Source organism: Salvia hispanica, chromosome 1 (assembly GCF_023119035.1).
Source record: "Salvia hispanica cultivar TCC Black 2014 chromosome 1, UniMelb_Shisp_WGS_1.0, whole genome shotgun sequence".
Taxonomy (NCBI): domain Eukaryota; kingdom Viridiplantae; phylum Streptophyta; class Magnoliopsida; order Lamiales; family Lamiaceae; genus Salvia; species Salvia hispanica.
This window is the reverse complement of record NC_062965.1, coordinates 27,482,100-27,503,060: the sequence shown is the minus strand read 5'-3', so window position 1 is coordinate 27,503,060 and position 20,961 is coordinate 27,482,100. Positions and strand designations below refer to the sequence as shown.

Here is a 20,961-nt window from a genome sequence, read left to right as displayed (position 1 = left end):
ATTTCACCTCTGTCTATAAAAATCACATTTTTATTTTTCTCATTATTATTTTATCTGACTATCCAAATCATTAATATTAATCAAATTATATTTAATTTATCTCATATTATTTTTCTAACTATCCCAACTGTATCAAACCGAATCTATAATAATTAATACAGTATCAAAGGAGGGGGAGTGTTATATTGCTAACTCAATACCTAATTGCTAACTACAATTAAATAATAGCCATTAGATATTCAAATTAAGGGCCTAGATCATCAACCAAAAAATATCAATACGATCAACAAGAAACGTCAATAAAGTCATATGATTAATTCCATAAAATATCAATAGGGTATTAATGTCAATTAACTACATGTTTAATTATAACTAACTTTTAAAAGAAATCTCAAATCTTTAAATTCATATAACATATATCAAATTAAAGATAATTTTATAAGGATTTTAACGATATCATATGTGCATATGTTCCGACGTCAAAATTTGAAAAAGAATTAGAAAATTTTTCAATTTTTTCGTAAAGCAGAAATGTCAACATACTATATAAAATATGTCAATATAATACATGTAGAATGTCAATATAAGCAATGGGTTAACATTCTTAAAGCATCGTGTTGACATTCTCAAAGCATTGTGTTGATATTTCCGAAACACTATATTGACATTTTCATCTAAAACCCTAATTTGACGTTTTTTTTATCTTTTTTGATTTTATTAATAAAAATGAAAATTACACGTGGCAAATTGTAGACCACACGTTTTCTAAAATCCTATGGCCTTAAATTAGTTGTAGTTAGCAATTAAATGATAAGTTAGCAATTAATCACTTCCCATCAAAGGAGTGTGTTATATTCTAACTATTTATATTGCTAACTCTGCTGGTTCATCAATATAGTGTATTAAAAATATCAACACGGTGATATCAAAATGTAAACGCATAATATCAATACATTATATTGAAGTTCAACAAAATTATGTATTGACATTTTAATATCATTATGTTGACATTTTTAATACACTATATTGATGAATTGGTAAATTTGCAGCTTAGAAAAATGAGCCCACCCAAGTATCCAATTGAACCAAATAAAATTCAAGAACTGAATCACAAATTAAACATAATAAAGACGCTAAAAGTTAAAAACCTGCAAAATATAGATCACTCCACCGCCAAAAATTATTGGATTTCGTTATGACTAAATTTTCTAATTTTAGATAGCTTTCTCTGATATTTTAATTATTAATAGTATTACTCCACTTTATAATACAGCTGTAGGTTGCCTGGATAATGAACACTGGTCAATTAACGTTGTCAGACTCAGTGTACAGTCTCACATATTACCAGATCCCACGAAACATCCAGTAATGGGAGACATGAATTGCGTTACATTTTTTGGTTTAATATGCTTTCCTTTATTTATATATTTTATTTATTCACTCTCTTTTGAAATAAATACTCATTTAATATCAATACAATAATACTAATTCAATATATGCTTCATAAATGCCTCCCATTTCCGAGTACCAAGTCAAGTGTCCGTTTTTATTTTGGCATAGAAGAAATCGAGATGTTACCGAGCATTCACCTCAATGCTCGGTAATTGTCATAGTTAGCGAGCATTTTCCGAGCATAAAGCCGATTTAGTCAGTATGTTTATGGCACGAACGTGCTCGATAAATTTGGCACGGAATGGAAGAGTTTATGGTAGAACCAATCAGCCGATGAATGTTTCAATAAAAAGGGGAAGATTTTAAGAAGAAAGGAAACAAAGAAATGTGAAGGTGGGCTGAAAAGCCCAACAATCGGTAATGGCAATGCGGCCTGTCCATGTGCAAAAGGAGCCCACAAAATAAGCACTAATAAATGCATTCACGTTTTCTGGTTTGATCATTTATAACAGAAATCGCCAGTAGAAAAAAATTACTATAAAACAAATCGTGTTTTTTGTGACTTACTATATTTCATTCTATCTCAATCTGTTGCGCTACCTGTTCATCCTCTTCTCCTTCCCTCTTACTACTTTCTTCTGTTGTAATCCCAGAAGCTTCAACCGTTCTCGCAACCCATCCTCTCAAAGGATCTTCATTTAGATCAAGCCTTAGAAGCCCTGCAAATATCCCTCCCACGAACGCAACCGGCTCCTACAATACAAACAACCTCTAATCATGACATCTTCACATATTAGGGAATGGTCAATTTAGAATCACCACATTCTCCATTGCTTCTCCAAACGTAAAATACAATTGCATGCATACAACTTCTTCTCACTCCATTCTTTCCAATAATCTTCCATCTCACAAACACCACAAACATCTTTATAGAGATAATACAATTGAAAAGGTATTATTATACATCAGCAAGCTATTTTTATTCTTGCACTGCTGGGTATATGTTTGGTTCGGCGGGCAAGTTTCAACGAGCAAGACCATTTCTCACCTTCATATGAAGAAAATACATATCCAAGAGAAGACATGGAGTATCTCTAAGGGACACTATTGTCCATACTTATTTCAACATCCAAGATCGTGGAGCACATGGGTTCTATGTTACATGAAAACACAATTTTGTGGATCATCACATGTTGTGTAGCACCCGCTTTAATGCTCCAAAAATAAGAAAGATCAATTTTAAGAGGGGGGAGAGCAACTAATACAGTGACATAAATTAACGAAACTCATCAAAAACAATTAGGATGATCAATGAAAAGATCGAAACCGGCAGACTAAGCAACTAAAATCAATTTAAATGTCAGGCACAATCAATTCAAAAGGATGGAAACTCACTAGTGCTGTGTATAACCGATCACTACACAAAACTTGAGGCTAAATACACATGTCTAGGTAGATGCATGAAAAGCTACTACCCGAAACAATACTATAATCGGTATCACTTGATAAATAAAATGTGATTATATAGCATATGGCTAAAGTAAAAATGGAAAAGAAGAGTGTTATTCCTTCAATACAATATTCCATTGAAAGAACACCGGAAACAAGAAACCAGGTTTAACTCAATAGTTTTAGACATAAAATGTGAGACGATTGAGTAGCTCACTCGTTTAATCGGATAATTAACCATAGCTATAACATGTAACAGTTCGTTGGAATGATTATGGACCTGATCGGCTCAATATATTTATAAGAAAAGGTTAATTTGTCTGAAAATGGCTAAATTACCCATTTAATACCCAAATTGGAGTGGGAATAGTAGCTACATGAAGGAACTGAAGTAATATAGATAAACAGATAGCTGGCAACACGACGAGTATAGTGAAAAAGGAGAAACTGAAATCATAGAGAGATTAGCAAAAAGTGTAAACCTTGAGCGCCTCCTTGAGAATTGGCTGTTGGTCGGGATTGGGGAAAAAAGCCCTAACCTCAAACCCGCTCCTCCTGAAAGAGCAACCGCGATCGGCAGAGCGGAATAGGAGGCGCTTCCCTCGCACACCAGCTTTCCAGCTGCTGCACTGTAACACGAGGCAATATGAGCATCAATTGATTGGAAAATGATCGATTGAATAACAATTGTGCGGCGAAATTTACCGTCGGCGGAGCTGTTAGTGATGGGAACGCCAGTAAAGCCATCACTTGGCTAGGCAGAGGCTTCGTTGATTGAATAATTGAAATCTGTGTGTTTACTCTACGGCCTTCGCTTCTCGTCTCTCCGTCTCCAAAGCGTCACTCACTCGTCCTTGCTTATCACTGAACCACGTCATATCGTTACTTTCTTATTTATTTTATTTTTCTGATTATCTTTTGTTATTGTGGGATTTATACAAACAGATATAATGAGCTATTGTGCCCTAAAAAACAAACTTTAGCTCAAATTTTACACTTTTCACAAATTTAAAATTTGATCATAAGAATTAGTATTAACTCACACAATGTAGTGAACTTCCAATGATATGGACTTTCGGCAAAAATTGAGAGATTTTGAAACTAGAGTAACTTTCAAAACAATAGCGACATTCATTTCTTACACTGACCAAAGTTTCAAATGAAAGTACAAGAACTAAATTTTAGATCAAATTGCAATTCAAATATTTAATGAGTCAAAGTGTTTGTGAGTTATTTATACCATTTGTGTTATGCAAAGGTTCAATAAATTAATAAGTGTGCATGAGTTATACTAGTAAAGAAAGTGTCCCATGGGAAAAATAGTAAGTTAAAATGATTAGTTACAAATGTGTTCTTTTAAGTGTGCACGAGTGTTATACTATTAAAAAAAATATTATAAGAAGATGTATTTAAATGAGCAAATTATTTGGATAGTATGCATAGTCAAATGAAGGTACGTTCGGTTTCCTAGATTATATCTCGAGACTAAAAAATGTATTGTGTTCGGTTCATGAGATTAAATCTCATAACCTCCTACTACTAAAATAATCTCACAACCCAATCTTAATTTATATTCATGATTATTTTGTCTAACAAATCGAACAACCACCGAGTATATTACAATTCTTGGTCGGATCAAATGAGACATGTGAGCGTAATGGTTTTTTCCCCTTAACATATAACAACTCTGATAGAGATCAGTTAGGTATCTCCATAAGCTACATTCAGCCAATCACATATTTCAACTTTTTAATACATGTCTCTCTCATCAACGTACACAACGCTCGCATATAATTTCTACTTGTATCAGTATCTCCGGTTCACCCCAATAAATGTATTTTAAAATGCACTCTCCCTCGGATCTCCCTCTCCCTCTCTCGCCCACACAATGACACAAACGCACGAGACATGGGGGATCGGCTAACACCCAGAGTTACCCTCGTTTCTAGACTCTTCATTTTTTAAAGTGACACAAGTGAGAATAGACTTACAAGGGAAGAAATGCAGGTCGTACACAATGAATGTTTAGTGGCTCAATGAGCGATTATAATAGTGCCCATTGTGCACATGGAAACAAGTGTTTGACAAAATAGAGAGAGGACAAAAAACAGTGAGGATGAAAAAGTGGGAAGACTTATGTGAGAGTTGAGACAAGAGGAAGGAGTAGTGGCACATTAACTAAACCAAATTGATGGTCAAAGTGAATTGGCAGTTGTTGACAAGTGTATAAACAAGTGCAAGTCAAAGTGGAAAGTAGTATATTGGAAGCTTTAGCTGTTTGTTGATGAGATAAACAATACAAAGAGTGGAGAATTGATCATTATAAAAAGAATGGTTGAGTGAAGCTCATAGAGAATGAGTTTCATAGTGGAAACTTGGAAGTTGGGGCATTTATTCTAATATATAATAATAATATAATGGAATAACTTGCGGAGGTACACTACATATTCTAGACGTGGTATGACAGGCAATGAGTCAACTAAGCCTGTTTGTCACTTGAATATTTTAGTTCCATACCACCTATGTATGTATCTCCATTCAATTCTTTCCCAGGTTAGGATGAAAATGAGAGAGAATGATGATAGCTACATGATGATGGTGATAATTACCATAGTGATTACCTTTGTCTCCTTGATTTGGTGGTTTGTTGCGACTAGAGGCGGAGGGAGGAGCAAGGGTAAGTTGCCTCCGGGAGGAAGAGGGTGGCCGGTGGTGGGGGACAGCATCAGCTGGTACAATGCTGTTGCGAGTTCCCATCCCCCGGCCTTCGTCCACAAGCAGGTCCGACGCTACGGCCCAATATTCTCCTGTAGTCTATTCGGGAAGTGGGCGGTTGCTTCTGCGGATCCGGCCTTCAATAAATTTGTTATGCAAAACGAAGGCAAGCTGTTCCAGTCGAACTACCCGAAATCCTTCAGAGATTTGGTGGGGAAGAATGGGGTGATTACTGCGCAGGGAGACCACCAGAGGAAGCTTCATTCCATCGCCTCCAACATGATGCGGCTTGACAAGCTCAGGTTTCACTTCCTGCAGGATATTCAGATAGTTATCAGACAGATCTTCACCAATCTACACCACAATCAGGTTGCCCCCCTTCAAGATGTTTGTCGCAAGCTAGCAATTAACTTGATGGTCAATCAACTCCTTGGAGTCTCCTCTGAATCCCAAGTGAATCACATAGCTCAATTGTTCTCAGATTTCGTCGATGGCTGCCTCTCTCTTCCGATCAATTTGCCAGGCTTCGCTTATCACAAGGCAATGAAGGTAATAATACTATATTTCTTCTTCCTCTTCCTCTTCTTCTTCAACTCTTCTTCTTTTTGACATGCTTTCATTTCTCCTCTTTCACCAGGCTAGGGAAAATATAATAAGCAAGATTAACACGACTATCGAGACTCATAAAAGGAATTCCTCCTCAGATATTGGCAATGGTGTTCTGGGAAGGCTGCTAGAGGAAGAAAGCTTACCTGATGATGCTGTTGCTGACTTTATCATTAACCTTCTATTTGCTGGAAATGAGACCACAGCAAAAACCATGCTCTTTGCTGTTTACTTCCTCACACAATGCCCCAGAGCCATGAAGCAAATGCTGGTACCTGCACTGGATACATCGCAGCTCTATTTATGTACAAACACCAACACCATTTAATTACATCTAGTTTTCGACACAGGATGAGCACCAGAGCCTAAGGAGTGAAAGGGGTGAGGAGGAGATGCTTACCTGGCAAGATTACAAAGCTATGCCTTTCACTCAATGTGTAAGTCCTCTATTAATCATTTATCACTATGACCTCACTCCAGTTTGGCACAAAACTCTTTCTATAATATATACTCTGGGTACTCAACCATTAATACTTCTCCAGGTAATTGACGAAACTCTACGTCTAGGAGGCATTGCCATTTGGCTCATGAGAGAAGCCAAAGAACAAGTAGAATATAAAGGTAATTAGCTCATTATACCATTTCTCCAAAGAGTTCAATCAGAAAGCTCAGTCAATCAAAAAATCACATCAAACTATTCCCACCACATGTGCCATACGTTATCAAAACCAACCAACTCTTGATTAGCACCTGGTTGCCCTTCCTGCAGATTATGTCATTCCAAAAGGAAGCTTTGTGGTGCCGTTTCTTTCAGCAGTCCATTTAGATGAAAATGTCTATGAGGATCCACGTTGCTTTAATCCATGGAGATGGATGGAACCCGAAAATCAGGTTATCCATCTCAGAGGCTTTACTAATTTCCTAGTGTCAAGAGATAAATATAAGTCGTCAATATATACTGTGCATAACATCAACAAAATACAGGAAAAGAGAAACTGGAGGAGCGGCCCATATTTTGCACCTTTTGGCGGAGGAGCTAGGTTTTGTCCAGGGGCAGAGTTGGCTCGCCTTCAGATTGCCCTCTTCCTACATTACTTCCTCACCACATTTAGGTATTTTGATAAATTCTCAATGGCAGCAAAACAAGATATTTATATCTTCAATCCTCTTTAAAATCAATGCTGTAATAAACAAAAAAAAAACTGATATGAAACTACAGGTGGAGGCAGGTGAAGGATGACAACATGTCTTTTTTTCCATCAGCTCGATTGGTGAACGGATTTCAGATACAATTGAATAGAATAAGCCATGATCACCGTGTATCCACCTCTATCAACTGAACAAACAAACTATATTTGTTTGTTGTTCAGTATTCTTCTGGGGTCTGAGGAAGGCTCTTCATCTGTAAATTACCTTCAAATACATATGTATTGTTGTGGATATGGATGTAAAAAATAATTACTGCTTTTTATCAAACCAATACTGCAATACTATCAGTCTATTGGACAAGGATTTGCCAAATACACAGCCCAATAAACAAACTTCACAGGGATGTAGAAAAAAGAATGGGTTATCAACAGGAAGTAATATGCAAGAACCTATAAGTTCAGTTACATAAAAAGTAACATTACCTGAGAGAAGACAAGGAAATAAAACAACTTTGTTGCTCCGGCCAATGATATTCAACATGAACATACATGCCAGTTCTGTGTTTCAATAAGATCTCCAGTTTCAGAATAACAGGAAAAGAAGGCTACTGAATCCACAGCAACTTTGTGTTATGTGATATCAGCCTACATGAAGTTTCCATGTTTAATCCTGGGATCAAAGACTTACAAACTGGAAAATGATACAGATACCAGACAAAAGTAACCCTTCAAAGGGACAAACAAAGATTTTTTTTAAATGTGCCAAGTTAAATCTTCAAATATGCCAGCACAGTACTTTAACTCTAACTAGTGATGCAGTTGACATTCATTGGAGTAGCATGGTGCTTGGACATGAAGAATTAATGATGATTGTTACAGCCATTCAAGAGTCAAGACCTAGTATTCCCTGAGACATCTCTCTCAGTACATCAAAGTTTAGTTGAAAAATAATTCTCCAGACAAGCATTCTCCATCCTAAACACATTCCATTTTATTAACTGAAAAAAGCACTCCAAGAAAATAATCATTGGCACACAAGCTCTCATTTCATCAATTCAACCAAAGCATAGAATTCTCATCATAGTTCTCCATTAGTTAAAAAATTGACCGAGAAGCTAATTGACCATCTTCTATGACTGAACTGTCAAATATGATGGGAATCAGTCAAAGGAGATGCAAAATACAGGTCTCACTTTTTACTTATGACTAGTACAAATATACATAGTTAAGAACTCTTTAATAAAGTAACATACATGCAAAGTATAGTTTTATCTCTTGCACATGCATAAATTCAACCTTTCAGTTGATCAGCAGGAATGCCAACTTTCACCAGTAGTGTTCCCTGAACATTTGAGATGAGATATATGGCTTTAAAAATAAAAAAAACATCTAAAAAACACATCCTTAGATACTTACATAAGAAAAAATAGAGTCCATCAGGCGTAGGTCTCAGAAAACCATAGAGGAGTTACATAAATCAACCAAGTCGTGCCAGGAGTATTCCATCATTTCTGTAATTGTACAGTTGTAGACCATATACTTATTCCAGTTCAAGATTCACAAACACTTGTGAGTGACATGGGCATTATGAAAACTAAATCAGAAACATGTCTTTGTAGTTAGTGTGTAACCTGATCAAGAGAAGACAATGAACACAGGCATAGGCCAGAAAATAAAAGGTGCGAAACAATTTCTTTTATTGTCTACAATCTTACACGAATTGGGCATCTGAATCAAGCAAACAACAGCTACAAACAGCACTCTGAATTCTAAATACAAACACTGGATATAGAACTTATCAATACCAGCTTCACGAACAGGAAAATCACAACGAAATTAACAGAAGCAAACACCGTAATTCCATGTCTGCTAGTGCTAGGAGGGTGACAAAAGGAGATGAGGAGTTGTCTGTCATGTCCTTCAAAAAACACAAGCAAGCAACCAACCAAACGCAGCACAACTTATGGGAGGACTTAGGGTACAAATTCATATGCAATATTGACAGTGAGCGAATCATTCATTAGCAAGATCAAACAACAACAACATCATCAGCACTACAGGCGGCAAGATTAGGTTCTCATGTTCAATTGGCGTCAGCATCCCTTCGTTGTTCGGACGACTGAGGAGGAGGACCGGAGAGGGATGCCAGCAAATTGAGGTGATGCCCCTGTACTTGAGCAATGGGCAAGTAATTCCCAACCCTAGCCGCGGAGGCCTCGCCAATTCCCAATGGCTGATGTTGCTGCAGAAACCTCAACGAAGCTGAATGCTGCTGCTGTTGCTGTTGATGCTGCTGCTGCTGCTGCTGATGGTGGGAATTATTCGAAGCAGCAACCACCATTTCAGGGGGAGGAGCTGCGAAGCTCCAGACCTGGCCGAAATCGGTCCGGGCAGGAAGAGCCCAGAAGCCTCCAGCAGCGATGGTGGGGCCAACAGAAGCAGAAACAGAGGTGACGTCATCTTTGGAGAGGTGCTGGTGGTGGTCGTCGTCGTCGGGGCGGAGGCGCTTGCCGAGGATGAAGGGGGTGGGGGTTAGGAGCGAATGCGCAAGGGGCTTATGGTCGAGGGCGGCGGAGAGGGAGGAGGAGGAGGAGGAATTGCGGGCGGAGGGGGAGACGGTGGAGAAGCTGGCGGGGGTGGTGCCGGTGCCGGTGGCGGCGATGATGGAGGGCTCGGCCTGGCGGAGGAGCCACTCGATGGTCTGGCCGTCGGACTTGTGGCCAAGCTCGCGGGTGAGCTGGAAGACGCGGGCGGCGCAGATGATGGGCATGCGGATGCGGCGGCCGCGGCCGTCGACCTTGCTGTGGCGGTCCTTGGCGGGGGGTTTTTTGACGGGGGCGGGGACGGTCTGGAGCTGGAGATGGCGCTGGGAGGGATCGACAATGGAGGCGTCGGCGGCCGACGTAGACATGGTGGGAGGAGGAGGAATGAGTTAGGGTTTTGGAGGAATTGGGGGGAAAATGAGTGAGGAGAAGAGAGGGGGAGTAGAGAGAAGAGAGCGGTAATGATTGAGGGCAGGAGCTGGTGGAGACAGGCGGAGGGCACATGGGTGGTGGGCTCCACCTTCCTTACGTACTCCCAGCTCACTCTCTCTCACTCACTCATTTCCTCTTTCTCTCTCTCCTAAATTTCCTATTCCTCACGCGCTCCTCTTTTCGGAAAAGTCATCTATCAGTCAACTCACTAAATAATTATCTTTGTTTTTCCAATTCATGCTAATGCCGTACTTGAATATGAATTACTACTATTAATTAAATATTAGAGAATAATTGTGAAAATTTGATACCATGTATTCCTTCTCATTTCATTTAAAATATTTTATGTTTATCACCAGATTTTATTTGTATTCAGTAGTGAGGGTGTTTTTTTAATAATATGTCACTTTGAGTAAGATATTTTTGTTAAAAAAATGTGTGCTTTGAATAAGATGTAGTGAGTTTTTATTGGATAAATAAATTAGAGTGATAATTATTTTGAATCCATTAAGTGATTAATTTAAAATAGAAAAAAATTACTCTCTTTATTTTATTGTAGGTGAAATTTATGTTGAACATAATAATTAAGAAATGAGTGTTTTGTGTTGAGAGTAAAGCACATGAGACAAAAAAATAATAGAAATTGAATGTGTTAGATTTTAATTTTAGAAAATAACTCAAACGGCCAAAAAGATACCCTTTACTTCCCATTTCGAATTCACCAACAAGATAAAATGTACAAACATTCTTCATAATCCTTTTAAATGGTAAAAAATAATGAAAACACTTAGAAATTGTCTACAAAGTATGACTTGAGTTACTAAGTGAACAATGCAGATATGTATAAGCTATTTTGATAATATTTTTAAGTTTCGAACTAAAAGGTCACAATAAGTTAAAGTTTGAATGATAATTTAAAATGACTTTACTATTAAATAAAAATAAAAATAAGTTAATTTAATATTAGTAAGCTGGTGTGGGGGGCCGGGCCCGGCTATAAATAGGTAAAATAAGTGGTCCTTAAACAAAAGCAGAAATATTAAGGAGGGATGGGCCCAATGAAAATGCAATCCATATAAAAACTATTTTGTCATCAGAATTTAGTTCTGCATTTTTAGTTTTTAACTTGCGTCTGTTTATTCACTGACTGCCTCACTTGACCTGTGTAATCAAGTCAACGTCAACACCTATAGATATTAGTTTGAAGCCTCTGAGTCGACCTATGTCACGGTTAGTCATGAAATTCGAAAAACTTCATTAAATCATGATTTAAAGGCCAACATCGATCTCATTTTCTTTCTTTTTCTTCTTCTACGATACGATGTCAATAACATACGTTACACCATTTTTACATTCCAACGGCAGCATCGATCTTATATACTACTATGCATGACCCACAAATTTCATTTTGTTAATCCACAACTGCCTATATTGAACAATCTATTGGATGCAATTACCCTTTTCTTCATATTTATCCCTCTATATTACGTTCTTATTTATGAACTGTAAATTTAATTACCACAACTAAAGTTTACCAAGCATAATTATATTGGCAAGCAATAAAATAAGTCACATTCATAAACATAGTAGGTGGGAAAAGGCCTGAGCCGTAATTTATTTGGTAACTCACTAAAAATGTGTGATAGAAATGGTATAGAATCTCAATAATTGGCATTCCAGCAACAAATTTGATGGCCCCCACCCTCATAATAATAGTATATTTGAAATTAGCATGATTCTATTATATTTCAATAACATTAGATTATGATGGACATTCGTATCTCTAATACTGTCTTTATACCTCTCTTTACGGCTGTCTTATTATATCCATTATTTGGTATTAGGTAGCTTATATGTATGTGGAAAGGGAAAATGATTGCTACAAACAAAATCCCCAATATTGAGGCATTCATTAAATCAATCATCATGATACCTTTGCTCACTTAATATCACGATTAATTGACTTGAGATAGCTCACAGCTTAATACTCACGCTTTCCAAAAAAAAAAAAATAGTTCATTTATCAGTTTGAGAATTTTTAATAATTTTTTTCTATTTTTAGTAGAGGAACCTCTTATAGTATGTAAAAATAGACTCATATTCAACACATTCTTTTATATTCACTTCTTTATATTTATTAAAATCTGAACGGTCATCACCTAGTTAAAAGACACTTAGATCATGAACAAATATAGCATTCAATTTGACCAACAATTGTCCAAAATTAATATTTTCAGATAGATAATCAGACTAATCTTATGTCACATTATCTCGAAATCCAAAAATTAATTATTGATTGTATCTATCTGATGGAATAATATTAATAAGATTTGATAATCACAACCCAATCCAACCCTCAGTGGGCTACATTTCTGGACCCACAGTATTGGGCCTCCTCTTGTGGGCCTTCTCCTTTTTTCAATTCCGCGAGTATTATACAAAATTCCATCTTCATTTGCAAATTCGATCAAACAAAATCCAGAGCCCTAGCTCGCTCTAATTCTGCAAATTTCCAGAATTCGACAAATTATTGATCGAGGTTCCACCGGCGATGGCTGGAAGAGAAGTTCGCGAGTACACAAATCTGACTGATCCTAAAGGTACCTCCAATTTCTTTGCTGATGTATATTTCTTTCATTTTTTTTGCATTTTGGTGGTGATTAATCGGCTGGGAGGGATATATGCAGATAAGAAGTCGGGGAAGGGGAAGGACAGAATAGATGACGAAGAAATTACCTTCCAGCGCATGGTTGCCAAGGTTAGAGAATCCTCATTCTCCTTTTTTCATACGGTTGATTCGAAGGAATTAAATTTATCGTCGATAAGCTGCTTTTCTTATTGTAATTTGTATCTCTTCAATAAGTGAGCTGTTTCGTGCTAGTGGATTTCCTGCATAACTGCCTGTATGAATTGTAGATGTTAGGAGGAAAAAAATGGCTGTAAGGAAAATCTAATCATCACTTTTAGTGGCATAAGCTAGCATTATATTGAAACCCTTAATATTGTTTGATGTAGATGCATTTTGGAGCTTTTGAGTTGTTTCCTGTAATTTTCAATTTCGATTAGTGTTCTGATAACACGCCCCGGCAGGGATCTTGGCCTTTTCCGGGTGGGTGATTGATAAGTGCAGATGCAAGAGGTTGCTGGGGAACGTGGAGGTTACCTACATGGGCGGGGCGGTAGAGATTCTACGCCCTCTTTCCATTTGTGAAATTTAATTCTGTGTTGGCCTGTCCATGCACTTGCTTTCATGAAGTCAGTAGTTAGGTAGTTATCATTGCTTTTTGAGCATTGCTTAGTGTAAATGTGCAGCTTTGGACAGCGACGATTTGCTTTATCTGAAGGAGCAAATGGAAGCCGAGGAAGATGCAGAACGCCTTCTACGGCGTACAGAGAAACGAGCATTTGCTGCATTTAAAATATCCTTGCAACTACTCTGGGGTTACAAATAGGCTCAAGAATGTCTGTTAAATGTTTCTCTTTTTTATATTTTTCTTTTTTGGAAATGAGTTTGTTTCTTGCTCATCGTGCTTTTCCTTGACCACTAATCACAAGGCTGTGGCAGAAACTGCCCCAGCTTCAGTTCCCTTGCCACTTAGAGTGGAACCCAAGCCAAAGAGTGGAATCAGGTAAGTTTCAGACTGTGTTTGTGTGTTAAAAAACCGAATCTGTATGTGTGTCCATCTGATACAAAGTTTCTATATGCTCAGGCAGCAAGACTTGCTCAAGAGAGTGGTGGCAGTGAAGGCAAAGACGCAGGGTGTTGCTGCCCCTTCCGATGTAGATCCATCCAGGGAAGCTTCGAATCAACAACCATCTAAAAAACATCGACCCTCGAATGATCATGATCTGGAGAAAGACAAGTCTTCGACCAGTTCCAACAAAGTGGGAGAAGAGACAAAATCGGATAACCCAGTTAAGAGTCTGTTGGCAGCATATGAAAGCTCCGATGATGATGATGACTGATGCATGATTTAATGTCGTTTTCCTTTTACGGTAACGCTATGTATCTCTCGTGCACTTGATACTCTGCACGGCCTTAGTTATATAAGACATTAAGTAGAATCTACAAGCTCCCTTGTAAGAGTCCTTTCTTTCAGCTGTCTTGAAAGAGACAGAGAGAAAGGAATATTGTTGTTAACGGAGAATATGTTTTTGACCACATTTTGTAGACATTCTTGTGAGGAATCTAAATATTATATGCGCTTTCAACAACATCTTCCTTGTTAAAATCTCTTGATTTTGTAGTTAAGCTGTCAACAGCAATGAATTTTTTCTCTCTCCCACGTCGCTAAGAACGTGGGTTTTTTTAAATCTTGCCTCTTACCAACCCATTTTCCTTATCTGACAATGTCCGATGCTGTGTCCCTCTCAATCTCCCTATGATGAAATCAATCACCATCTTGATCATTTCTGTGTTGATCCAATGTGTTACTGGGTTGGAGACGGACGAGTTCTTCCCAGACGAACGCAATGCTTTGATCCAGTTGAGGGATCTTGTCACGTCGTCCTCAAACCTGCACGTGAACTGGACAGAGCGAGCATGCATCAGCGCAAACCAGAGCATCTGGGTGGGCGTCGCCTGCTCGGATTGGCACGTGACGCATCTGGTCCTCGAAGGAATCCAGCTCACTAGTTCTCTCCCTCTCCCACCTATGCTGTTCCAAAACCTTACATTCTTGACCAAACTCAGCTTCAAAAACAACTCCTTGCACGGCCCTCTTCCCGATCTCACCAACCTAGTGCACCTCCAGTACGTGTTACTCTCCAAGAATAACTTTTCAGGGTCCATACCCTCCACCTACATTGACCTACCCGAGCTAACCGAACTTGAGCTACAAGAAAACGAACTCTCGGGTCAAATCCCGCCTTTCAATCAGCAAGCGCTGATCGCCTTCAACGTCTCTAGTAATCAGCTCGGAGGGCCAGTCCCTCAGACCCGCGTCCTCCAAAGCTTCCCCGAAAGCTCCTATGCTAACAACTTGGGTTTATGTGGATCCATCCCAGGAATGAGTCCTTGTCCTTTCGCTCCTGCTCCTGCTCCCGCTTCTCAACCACCAGCAAGGACCAATGGTGGCCTCCAACCGTGGAGCATTGCTGTGATCGCAGCCACAGCTCTACTCGTTGGTCTGTCTGTACTCTGCTGTTACATCAGAAAAACTAAAGAGGAAGACGAGCCAGAAGTAGTAGGTATAACATATACACATACAAGCCATTCGATTATCATATTTACTTGTGATTAAAGGACATGTCTAATCTTATCTTTTAAAACACTTGAATTTCTGCTAATATTTTTTTGTGCGTTCGCCTCTTTGATGAATGAATGTATGTAGGAGAAGTTTACAAAGAAAAGGCGGATGACTCGGAGACAAGTATGAAACTGGAGTTCTTGGAGAGGCCGGTGTTTGAGTTGGATGATCTGCTGCGGTCGGCAGCAGAGGTGATCGGGAGGGGGAAGCTGGGAACGACGTACAAGGCGGTGCTGGATTGCGGTTCTATGGTGGCAGTGAAGAGACTGGAAAACGTGAAGGCGACGAGCAACAAGGAGTTTGCGCAACAGATGCAGGTACTGGGAAACATCAAGCACCAGAACTTGGCAGAGATCATCTCCTTTTACCATTCCAAAGAGGAGAAGATCATCGTCTACGACTACATAGATGATCAGAGTTTGTTCAGCATGCTACACGGTAATTACTGTTAATAATTAATTAATTATGTTTTCATCCATATTTTTAGTAAGTTTCTTTCTGAGAAATCGGCCTCATTTTCTACTAACTCATTTTACGACAGAGAGCCGAGGCATTGCACTCGACTGGACCAGCCGCGTAACCATCATCAACGAAATCGCCACCGCGCTAGGGCACCTCCACCACAACTCCGCCTCCCACGGCAACCTCAAATCCTCGAACATCCTAATCCACACCACCACGCCGCCGCGGGTGAAGCTGACGGACTACGGCCTGCTGGGGATTGCGCCGCCGCAGATGCTCGCCGCCGGCAGGACTCCGGAGGCGGTGGCCGGGAAGAGGTTAAACCCGAGGGCGGCCGACGTGTACTGCCTGGGCATCGTGGTGCTGGAGATGGTGACGGGCCGGGCGGCCAAGGCGGCGGAGAGCAGCAGCGGCGGCGGCGATGATCTGTCGGGGTGGGTGAGAGAGGCCGTGAGCATCGACTGGTCGACTGATATTGTGGATATGCAGATTGTCGGGGAGAGGGAAGGGTATGAGGATATGCTGAAGCTCACGGAGGTGGCGCTGCAGTGTACGGATCAGTCGCCGGAGCGGCGGCCGGAGATCAGTCAAGTTCTTACCATGATACAAGACATCATCGTATAATGTTAACCTTAGCACCCATTGATTATAGTATTTCTTTTAATTTGTTAAATAAATTATATATCATCAAATTCTGGTTCGCCTGACACTTTTTTCGAATTTGAAATAATATAACTAAAAATTATGAAGTTTTAAAATTTTCTCAATTGTTCCATGATTACTTTTTTCAAGACAAATTCGATGCTAAATTGATGCACGTGTTAGTATTGTTAATGAATAATGACATCGATGTGATAGCGTACGTAACTCAACAACGTAATTTTGAGCTTAAGTCAAATTTAGTTAAATGGGATAATTGAGCATTTTTAAAACTCCATGACTTGTCATTCAAATTTTAAAGGCCCGAAATAAACCAGAATATGATACTAAAACTTTTTGATTTTATAAGCAATTTATCCTAGTATAAACTAGTGTAAAAGGTTTGAAATTTTTGTAATTATCAAATCCTTCTCTTCTATGCAAATTTTATGCACCGATATAGCAGTCAATTTAAAATACGCGGACAAAGTTGCGTTGGCAAAAAGACTACATCTACTTAAGTTCGAAAATAACGTTTTGTCTACGTATTTTAAATCAACTGTCATATCAATGTGTAATTCGCTGAAAAAAGAAGGATTCGATAATTATAAAAATCTCAGTGATTTATTTTCAAATTTTGAATAGTATGGAACGAATTGAATTTGACTATCTTTCGTGATATATATGACAATTTAGTCATTTACTTTTTTCCATTTTCTTGTTCAATAAAAGATACTCCTCTAATGATTAAATAGTATAAATTGACTCACCTTGGAATTTAAGAAATATAGTGAAAAATGAGTAAAAGAAACTAATAGAATATAAGTAACATTAATTGTAAAAAGTAAGTCGCACTATTAAGCGTGCAATGAAATGATAAGTTATGACAATTAATTATAGACAAAAGGATATGTAGAACTAATTGTAATAACACTACTTGTATTGTCATCTTGCTATTCAAATTAATTCATTTGCAGAGCAGCAGAAGAATATGTTATGCTCGGACTGCCTCATCGTGTTAATATTTATATGGATTTTGGTTGTTGGATAAGTATCTTATAACAGGAGGTGACTTGAATGTGGTTGTATTTTATTGATCTACCTGTTATTGGATAGGCATGCTGCATGCTTAGTTTTATCCATACTCCTATTTTAGGTTGAAAATATGATGTCAATTCAAAGTGCATAAAATTTAATTATTTTGCAATAATCTTGTACTGTGTGTAAATTGATGTTTTTCAATGATGATCGATCGTAATGATATTGTTTCATACTGCATGAATAGAATAATTGACAATTTTGAATTTTATAATTTAATACTGTGTAGTTTGCAAATCTTATAAAATCATATATTATGATTTAAATAACTATTTCTTTTTAATTTTATAGTTATATTATTTTATTATCTAATTTTAATATCTTAATTAAATGGGATACCTTCTTTTCTGACTTAAAACAAAAATAATGTAATTAATTGGATAAATTGAAAAGAAAAATGTGATTAACATGAGATCAAGATTTACAATTCAAAATGAGTTTTATGTGAGTTATCTCAAATTTGCACTATCCATTTAATGGAAATAATATCTAAGAATTACATTCAATATTCATGCTGATAGACGATTGCCGAGGAACATGAGAGGCGATGATTAATTACTCTACCGTGGACGTCAGCAGTTCGAGTCAAGTCAGCTTATCTCCAATTTATAAACTTAGCTACTCCCTCTGTTCAATTAAAAATGACTCATTTTTCATTTTTCTTTTTGATTTGTTCCAATCAAAATGACAATTTACATAAAATAAAATATCATTTATTTCTATTTTACTCCCTCTCTCCCTCTTACTTTACTTTCTTCATATACATATAAAATAAAGTGCATAAATTTTTTCCTTTTCGATTTATTCCAATCAAAATGACTATTTACATAAAATAAAAATACATTTTATTTCTACTTTACTCCCTCTTTTCCTTCTACTTTACTTTCTTCTGTATATAAAATAAAATTGCATAAAATTTTGTGACAAACCAAAGAAAGGGATCCTTGGAATGGAGGGAGTACAAGTTATGAAGTTAGGTGATACAAAATCACATGATACAAAGTTTTATCTGTGACTTATCAATAAAAAAATATGACGATGAGGATGATGAGAAGGTAGGGGAATTGGATTGGTATTGATATAATGATATGTAACAAGAGGTCTAATAAATCCAACATCATGTGTAAGTGGAAAATAAACACTGAACAGCCACCACACACATTACGTGTCCTAATTCCTGCATTTGATCTCCCAAGTGTCCTTTCCTTCCCTTCGTCACAACTCAATTCCTCCAATTTAATCCCCTAACAAAACCACCATTTCCATCTCCAAAGCACACTCCTCTCTCTCCCATCTCTCAATCCTTCCACCACACTCACATATTTCCATCTCTCAAAGCAGAAGCAAAAGAAGAAGAAAAAAGAAGACGAAATTCGCACACATAATCGATCCACCATGCCTCGCAGGTACGCCTTCGGAAGGCCGGAAGACGCCACCCACCCCGACTCCGTCAAGGCCACCTTGTCGGAATTCCTCTCCACTTTCATCTTCGTCTTCGCCGGAGAAGGCTCCGTCCTCGCTTTGGGTACCACTCCTCATTCTCATTCTCATTCTCATTCTCAATCTCAATCTTGTTGGTTGACACAATTACAATGCATGTGTTGTTTGCAGATAAGATGTACAAGGATACGGATTTGTCGGCCGCTGGGCTGGTCCTCATCGCGCTGGCGCATGCGCTTTCTCTCTTCGCGGCCGTGGCCTCCAGCATGAACGTCTCGGGGGGGCACCTAAACCCCGCTGTCACCTTCGGGGCCCTTGTTGGTGGCCGGGTGTCGATGCTCCGCGCTATTTTCTACTGGGTCGCGCAACTCTTGGGGGCGGTCGTCGCTTCCCTCCTCCTAAGGCTCGCCACCGATGGCTTCGTACGGCCTTTAAATAAATCAGAATTACTGATACTCATAATCATTTAAATCACAAAGTTTGATCAAAATACGTTCAATTTTAAAAAGAAATAATTAAATTATAATAACTAAGTTTCAAATTTTTATAATTGATAAATCATAAGTTTTGCAAATTTTCATAGTTTGTCTTATTTATCCACATATAGTACTCAATACTTTTTTAATTCTTTTTATTCATTCATTCATGAAAAGGCCTTTTTTTAGCATCACTAACTTTTCTACCTTCTTTACCTATAAAATGATGCTATTTTGAGCTAAAAATTAGTTAAATTTATGATTTAATCGACTGTTTTTCCTTGAATTAAATTAGTAACGAGTGATTTGTGTGTTTGATGCAGAGGCCGATAGGATTCTCAGTGGCGGTTGGCGTAGGAGTATGGAACGCCCTCCTGATGGAGATCGTGATGACTTTCGGGCTAGTCTACACCGTCTACGCGACCGCAATAGATCCCCGGAGAGGGAGCCTGGGGACGATCGCGCCACTCGCGATCGCGTTCATCGTTGGAGCGAACGTGCTAGTGGGAGGGCCTTTCGAGGGCGCAGCGATGAACCCCGCACGAGCATTTGGGCCGGCCCTAGTGGGGTGGAGGTGGAGCTACCACTGGATCTACTGGCTGGGGCCGTTCGTAGGGGCGGCAATTGCCGGGATCATATACGAGTTCGGGCTCATACAGCCGGAGACGACGCCGCACCATACTCACCACCAGCCTTTGGCTCCCGAGGATTACTAGACATTTGTTGTTGAGTGAGTGATGGAATGAATAAATAAATAAGTTGTTTTGTTGAATATACGTATGCAGTAGCCTATGTATTTTACTTGGATTTGTAACTTTCATTTCTGAAATAATGGATGGATTGTAATTTTCAATGATCAAATTACCAATCTCCTATGGATCTTATTATTCTTGCTTGATCTGACTAGAAATTGAAGTACTTGGTAATTGAAATATACTAGAGTCCATTTATCACTATATATGGCCTTTTTTAAAGACGGTTGAAGTACTTTGTATCGATTGATTCTATACAAACTTAGGCCCAACTAACCCTCTTGTTGACAAGTTATTTTAATTTGAGGTTGATGGCACTATAATACAATAATTAGCATGGTTAAGATACAAGCATATTTGGTCAGAGATATAATTCAAGATAACTATGGTATAGTATAGTATAAGCTACTCGAGAGAAAAAATTTTATACTATACTTTGGTCGGTTAATGCATATGAACTACAGTAGTATTTAATATTTTTTCAATTCTATCTAATGAAAATGTCAATCATAATTTGTTATAGTATAATAATATCTCTGCTTTAATAATTAATATTTTTT

General features: G+C 38.2%; 6 protein-coding genes across 9 annotated transcripts; 4 read left to right on the top strand and 2 right to left on the bottom strand.

Annotated features, from left to right (window-relative positions):
• Positions 1-1,854: 1,854 nt before the first annotated feature.
• Positions 1,855-5,594, bottom strand: LOC125220209 (UPF0426 protein At1g28150, chloroplastic). The gene is made up of 4 exons (XM_048122377.1): positions 5,463-5,594; positions 3,547-3,705; positions 3,324-3,470; positions 1,855-2,145 (listed from the first exon to the last, which is right to left on the bottom strand). Exons 2-4 carry the CDS (start codon positions 3,586-3,588, stop codon positions 1,966-1,968), a joined length of 369 nt encoding a protein of 122 aa, XP_047978334.1. The 5' UTR covers positions 3,589-3,705; positions 5,463-5,594; the 3' UTR covers positions 1,855-1,965.
• LOC125220196 (abietadienol/abietadienal oxidase) lies at positions 4,939-7,658 on the top strand. Its single transcript, XM_048122358.1, has 7 exons — positions 4,939-6,105; positions 6,194-6,433; positions 6,513-6,599; positions 6,705-6,783; positions 6,932-7,053; positions 7,147-7,274; positions 7,382-7,658. The coding sequence occupies exons 1-7, from the start codon at positions 5,302-5,304 to the stop codon at positions 7,500-7,502; spliced, it is 1,581 nt and encodes a 526-aa protein (XP_047978315.1). The 5' UTR covers positions 4,939-5,301; the 3' UTR covers positions 7,503-7,658.
• A 1,325-nt stretch (positions 7,659-8,983) lies between these two features.
• On the bottom strand, positions 8,984-10,319 carry LOC125220202 (transcription factor TCP7-like). Its single transcript, XM_048122369.1, has one exon. The coding sequence runs from the start codon at positions 10,219-10,221 to the stop codon at positions 9,394-9,396; it is 828 nt and encodes a 275-aa protein (XP_047978326.1). The 5' UTR covers positions 10,222-10,319; the 3' UTR covers positions 8,984-9,393.
• A 2,409-nt stretch (positions 10,320-12,728) lies between these two features.
• Positions 12,729-14,456, top strand: LOC125201863. Of its 2 annotated transcripts, none has more exons than XM_048100147.1 (6): positions 12,729-12,885; positions 12,973-13,043; positions 13,416-13,464; positions 13,598-13,704; positions 13,838-13,914; positions 13,996-14,456. In XM_048100147.1, exons 1-6 carry the CDS (start codon positions 12,837-12,839, stop codon positions 14,249-14,251), a joined length of 609 nt encoding a protein of 202 aa, XP_047956104.1. In that variant the 5' UTR covers positions 12,729-12,836; the 3' UTR covers positions 14,252-14,456. The 2 variants fall into 2 exon arrangements, with proteins under 2 accessions (XP_047956104.1, XP_047956105.1); XM_048100148.1 differs by having other exon boundaries at positions 12,818-12,885; positions 13,376-13,464.
• A 119-nt stretch (positions 14,457-14,575) lies between these two features.
• On the top strand, positions 14,576-16,688 carry LOC125201862 (probable leucine-rich repeat receptor-like protein kinase At1g68400). 3 transcript variants are annotated; one of them, XM_048100146.1, is made up of 4 exons: positions 14,576-15,193; positions 15,293-15,475; positions 15,619-15,972; positions 16,076-16,688. In XM_048100146.1, the coding sequence occupies exons 1-4, from the start codon at positions 14,668-14,670 to the stop codon at positions 16,618-16,620; spliced, it is 1,608 nt and encodes a 535-aa protein (XP_047956103.1). In that variant the 5' UTR covers positions 14,576-14,667; the 3' UTR covers positions 16,621-16,688. The 3 variants fall into 3 exon arrangements, with proteins under 3 accessions (XP_047956103.1, XP_047956102.1, XP_047956101.1); XM_048100145.1 differs by having other exon boundaries at positions 14,576-15,475; positions 15,625-15,972; XM_048100144.1 differs by having other exon boundaries at positions 14,576-15,475.
• Positions 16,689-18,984: 2,296 nt separating this feature from the next.
• LOC125204472 (probable aquaporin TIP3-2) lies at positions 18,985-20,502 on the top strand. Its single transcript, XM_048103174.1, has 3 exons — positions 18,985-19,258; positions 19,345-19,595; positions 19,973-20,502. Exons 1-3 carry the CDS (start codon positions 19,129-19,131, stop codon positions 20,363-20,365), a joined length of 774 nt encoding a protein of 257 aa, XP_047959131.1. The 5' UTR covers positions 18,985-19,128; the 3' UTR covers positions 20,366-20,502.
• The last annotated feature ends 459 nt before the right edge of the window (positions 20,503-20,961 follow it).

What these genes read in the sequence shown, in the direction of transcription:
- LOC125220209 (XM_048122377.1), bottom strand. Translation starts at nt 3,588, where the DNA reads ATGGCTTTACTGGCGTTCCCATCACTAACAGCTCCGCCGACG. An exon ending in CACTAACAGCTCCGCCGACG is followed by an intron (nt 3,471 to 3,546) that starts GTAAATTTCGCC and finishes CTCGTGTTACAG; the next exon opens with TGCAGCAGCTGGAAAGCTGG. An exon ending in TTCTCAAGGAGGCGCTCAAG is followed by an intron (nt 2,146 to 3,323) that starts GTTTACACTTTT and finishes TTTGTATTGTAG; the next exon opens with GAGCCGGTTGCGTTCGTGGG.
- LOC125220196 (XM_048122358.1), top strand. Translation starts at nt 5,302, where the DNA reads ATGACAGGCAATGAGTCAACTAAGCCTGTTTGTCACTTGAATATTTTA. An exon ending in GAGCCATGAAGCAAATGCTG is followed by an intron (nt 6,434 to 6,512) that starts GTACCTGCACTG and finishes TTTTCGACACAG; the next exon opens with GATGAGCACCAGAGCCTAAG. An exon ending in AGAACAAGTAGAATATAAAG is followed by an intron (nt 6,784 to 6,931) that starts GTAATTAGCTCA and finishes CCCTTCCTGCAG; the next exon opens with ATTATGTCATTCCAAAAGGA.
- LOC125220202 (XM_048122369.1), bottom strand. Translation starts at nt 10,221, where the DNA reads ATGTCTACGTCGGCCGCCGACGCCTCCATTGTCGATCCCTCCCAGCGC.
- LOC125201863 (XM_048100147.1), top strand. Translation starts at nt 12,837, where the DNA reads ATGGCTGGAAGAGAAGTTCGCGAGTACACAAATCTGACTGATCCTAAA. An exon ending in TTACCTACATGGGCGGGGCG is followed by an intron (nt 13,465 to 13,597) that starts GTAGAGATTCTA and finishes GTAAATGTGCAG; the next exon opens with CTTTGGACAGCGACGATTTG. An exon ending in GAGCATTTGCTGCATTTAAA is followed by an intron (nt 13,705 to 13,837) that starts ATATCCTTGCAA and finishes ACCACTAATCAC; the next exon opens with AAGGCTGTGGCAGAAACTGC.
- LOC125201862 (XM_048100144.1), top strand. Translation starts at nt 14,668, where the DNA reads ATGATGAAATCAATCACCATCTTGATCATTTCTGTGTTGATCCAATGT. An exon ending in AGACGAGCCAGAAGTAGTAG is followed by an intron (nt 15,476 to 15,618) that starts GTATAACATATA and finishes GAATGTATGTAG; the next exon opens with GAGAAGTTTACAAAGAAAAG. An exon ending in TTTGTTCAGCATGCTACACG is followed by an intron (nt 15,973 to 16,075) that starts GTAATTACTGTT and finishes ATTTTACGACAG; the next exon opens with AGAGCCGAGGCATTGCACTC.
- LOC125204472 (XM_048103174.1), top strand. Translation starts at nt 19,129, where the DNA reads ATGCCTCGCAGGTACGCCTTCGGAAGGCCGGAAGACGCCACCCACCCC. An exon ending in AGGCTCCGTCCTCGCTTTGG is followed by an intron (nt 19,259 to 19,344) that starts GTACCACTCCTC and finishes TGTTGTTTGCAG; the next exon opens with ATAAGATGTACAAGGATACG. An exon ending in GGCTCGCCACCGATGGCTTC is followed by an intron (nt 19,596 to 19,972) that starts GTACGGCCTTTA and finishes TGTTTGATGCAG; the next exon opens with AGGCCGATAGGATTCTCAGT.